We start from the raw sequence: 4160 nt of genomic DNA, 5'->3' as shown, positions 1-4160 counted from the left end.
CTCTGCTTATCCTTTATGGGCCAGCTCAAATGGACATTTCTTTTGGAAGCCTTTCTTATCCTACAAGGCCAAGTAAGACCCTTCATCCTCAGTGCCCCCATAAAACCATCTTCACACAGTGTTATTACCTGTATCACACTGTAATAAAATTATAGGCCTACAGTTGTTTTCCTCTGCTTCTCTGAGAACCAAGAGTATGTTTCATGCATCAAGTTACATACTATGACTTCCATAATTTCAGGAATACAGTGTCCTATCCACTGCTGCTCATTTTACAAATTAAATTTTTTTTTCCTGTTAACATCAAGAAATGAAATGTACTAGTAAGATAAATGACAACTCTAGGACAGACTGTTTTGTAGAAAATAGCACAGATTGAAAAGAACACAGGAATTCAAGCTCTAGCTTGGAATCCCTTACATGACACCAAATGTTCATTCTCTGGCAGATTTTACAGACTTTCTTCTGGGTGTTTTTAGGTCATGCTATTTCACAGGAAGTGAAGGCAAAAACCGGGCCAGGGTAAAAACAAGAGAAAGTGAATTCAATGCATAGGAAGCAGAAAAAAAAAAAAAGACAACAGCAATTACAAAAAAATCATAGATTCGTCACAAACTAATTACTGATAGGATTTTGAGCAGTGAGAAATTCAGAGCTCAAGTTTCCAGCACAGGGAAGTGAGGAGATAAAGAACATTTGGGTGAGAAGGAACCAGGGTGATTACTAAAATGAAAGGGGGGCCTGGGTTCCTCTGGTGCAAACATGCCTCCTGGCTCTATTTGTTCTGAGTACCAGGCCTGCCTTCATGTCCTTCAGTCTTTCAATGTGTTGCCCCCAAGTTGAGTTATAAAATCTATAGCCCATTCTGGGACTTCCCTAGTGGCGCAGTGGTTAAGAATCCACCTGCCAATGCGGGGGACATGGGTTCGAGCCCAGGTCCAGGAAGATCCCACTTGCAGCGGAGCAACTAAGCCCATGTGCCACAACTACTGACCCTGAGCTCTAGAGCCCGTAAGCCACAACTCTTGAGCCCTTGTGCCACAACTACTGAAGCCCACGTGCCTAGAGCCCATGCTCCGCAACAAAAGAAGCCACCGCAATGAGAAGCCCGTGCACCGCACCGAAGAGTAGCCCCTGCTGGCTGCAACTAGAGAAAGCCCGCACGCAGCAACAATGACCCAACGTAGCCAAATAAATAAATAAAAATTAAAAATCTATGGCCATTCTGCAGCCAGTGATATTTTTCATTTAGGAAATCCAGACCCAGTGGCAGAGCTCTGTCCTGCACAGGATGCCTGGAATTAGATTTGTAACAACAGAAGCAGCAGTGGTTCATCCCTGGGTATGCACTGATCAGCAAATGATAAAACAAAGGGCTCATTGCATAAGTGGACCATGTCCTAATCTGTGCGTTTCTTCATGTCCTAGATTCAGAACCCTCCTTGTTCTGCTAGCCCCACCCGCAGGGGCTGCTCTGTATCTCCAGTCCCAAGAACTGGGGGGATACCAGCTGTCCCTGAGCGCCAGGCCCACCAGCTGGATCTGTTCTCACAGGAGCCACAGCAGAGATACTGGGTAAGACAATGAGCCCCAGAGCTGGAACAGGAGAGACAGCAGTGAAGCAGCAACTGGGGGAGCGGTGAGCTGAGGTTAGTGTCCAGGACACATGACAGACTTTGGGGAGCGGAGGGGAAAGGAGCTAGAACCACAGTGACAGCAGGGGGCCTGCAGGGTGAGTGAGGAGGGAGTGTGTTATTTGTGGGCCGGGATACAGAAGATACCCTTCTTTTCACAGGAAACATGGTTCCAAGACAGCAGAATGCCCAGCTTCCTCTCTTTTTGCTGCTGGAGCTCTCACTCCATGCCCCACGTGATACTTTAACCCCAGCTCAGAGGTTTCAGATTCAGCACCTAAATATGGCCCACCGTCGATGCGATGATGCAGTGCGGGTGGTTAACCGTTACAGAAGGGCATGCAAAGGTGAAAATACTTTTCTCCACACAACGTTTGCTGACGTAGCTCATGTTTGTACCACCACAATGTAACCTGCCCTAGATCAGGCAGGACGAATTGTCATAGAAGCTCAGATCCAGTGCCTGTAACCTACTGCAACCTCACAAGAAATGCAAAAGATTATAGGAACTGCCGTTATGGACAGACAGAGAAACCGAAGATCTACATCGTTGCGTGTGAAAACAGATTACCAGCGGACAATGCCATGTACCCCGTGGTTCCAGTTCACTTGGATGGCATCATCTAAACTCTGGGCCAAAACTTTGGGCCATGCTCATTTGCCAAGCGCCACAGTCCTGTCCCACCATCCACCCCAGATATCAGCATCAGTCCTCATCTCACCAGCCTCCAGGTCCCTTTAAGCTTTGCTCAGCTGAAGCTCCTTGTGCACGCACAGTAAACTTTACAGAATTACCTACAAGGCTCCATGTGTCTGTTTGTGCTCTTCTGTCATGTAGTTACATTCTCGTCTAGAGGCTTTTCCCCTTCTTCTAATCTGAGATTTGTGGGAAATAGATGTGAGGATAAGAGGCTCCTTGTGTCATGAAGTTGTGCAGACTTTTCCTTCTCTCTGCTTTAGGCCAGGAAGCTGCGGCTTCCACTCACAGCGGCCTATTTCATTACCAGGAGGCAAAGAGCCCCCAGTAAGTAGAAACAAATGTATTTGATTCTGATTTAAGAACCATACATTTTATGATAGAAGAGAATGATACGGTGTAAAAACAAAAAGAAAGGGGAAAATGCCGTAATTGTGATAAGACCAAAAGAAAAAAGCAAATTTTAGCCCCAGAGATTTGTTTTTAAATAAGCGTATCAAATCTTCAGATATTAATGGTTATCCTAGGGGTGGATCCAGAGTTTGAGTCTAATGTGGAATGAGACAAATTGTTCAGGTAGTATATGGACAGATTCCAGTACTACCTGGAGAAGAGGTGAAACTCTTTCCTGGCGATTTCTGTGTCCTGGGGAAGGGAGCAGCTGGTCATCTGGTAGCAGAAGGTAAGGAAGGAGACATGGAATTGGGATCTCTCCTGAGGATGAATCAGTGGCTTGTTCACATTCAGGTCAGGAAGGGGCACAGGTTCCAGGATTACAGAAATGTAGACATACAGAAAAGGGGGCGGATAATGAAAGCCCCTACTCTGCCTCCATCACAAGGCTGCACTCAGGAATCAGTGAGGAACAGGAAGGGAAAGCTCTTTGCAAACTGTGGTCAGATGCAGCATTCAAGTGATTGTTCGGGGGACAGGCCGGGTCTTTTGCAGCACCTGACTCAGAACAGAACGCAGGTAGCATGTCATTAAATCTGTACCTCTGTCCTTGAGTCTGGGATTCCTGACCTCCTATTTTTCAGCTCCTCTTCCAGGCCCAGATACATGGCAGTTTCCATTCCTCCCACCCTCCATATGGTCAGTCATTCTTGCTCTTGGTAGTACTATATACGGCATCTGCACTTGAGCATCTTCTCTGGAGAAGCCACTGGAGGATTTGTTCTTCCAGGCAGGTCTGTTGACTCAAGCTATTGCATGGAGATACTAGGTTTGGAAAATTCCAGGGCTCGACAGAATCCACTGACTTTATTTTTTTATTATTATTTTTTTAAAGCCAAGGGTTTTATTTATTTATTTATTTTTAAGATGTTGGGGGTAGGAGTTTATTAATTAATTAATTTATTTTTGCTGTGTTGGGTCTTCATTTCTGCGCGAGGGCCTTCTCCAGTTGCGGCAAGTGGGGGCCACTCTTCATCGCGGTGCACGGGCCTCTCACTATCACGGCCTCTCTTGTTGCGGAGCACAGGCTCCAGACGCGCAGGCTCAGTAGTTGTGGCTCACGGGCCTAGTTGCTCCGCGTCATGTGGGATCTTCCCAGACCAGGGCTCGAACCCGTGTCCCCTGCATTAGCAGGCAGACTCTCAACCACTGCACCACCAGGGAAGCCCCGAATCCACTGACTTTAGATTAATACAGAGTGACATGAAATGAGCTTACCCTTCCAACAAGCTTGGAGTAACAGAAGGAGAAGGTGGGATACCGCAAGGCTGGAGTCACATTTGCCATGATGCAGTGAACCTTCCTTGTCTCAGCAGATCACGTGTCACTTCCCAGCCATGGACACAGCATCTCTAACACCGTATGGTAGAGGGATT

At 46.8% G+C, this 4160-nt stretch overlaps 1 protein-coding gene across 1 annotated transcript; it reads left to right on the top strand.

Moving 5' to 3' along the window:
• Positions 1-1800: 1800 nt before the first annotated feature.
• On the top strand, positions 1801-2261 carry RNASE2 (ribonuclease A family member 2). Its single transcript, XM_065872875.1, is given in 2 exon segments — positions 1801-2035; positions 2038-2261. Coding segments are annotated over 2 exon segments (459 nt in total).
• Positions 2262-4160: the final 1899 nt, after the last annotated feature.

Source organism: Phocoena phocoena, chromosome 2, assembly GCF_963924675.1.
Source record: "Phocoena phocoena chromosome 2, mPhoPho1.1, whole genome shotgun sequence".
In the NCBI taxonomy this organism is placed as follows: Eukaryota; Metazoa; Chordata; class Mammalia; order Artiodactyla; family Phocoenidae; genus Phocoena; species Phocoena phocoena.
The sequence above is the reverse complement of the archived record's forward strand: the minus strand, read 5'-3'. Positions and strand labels throughout refer to the sequence as shown.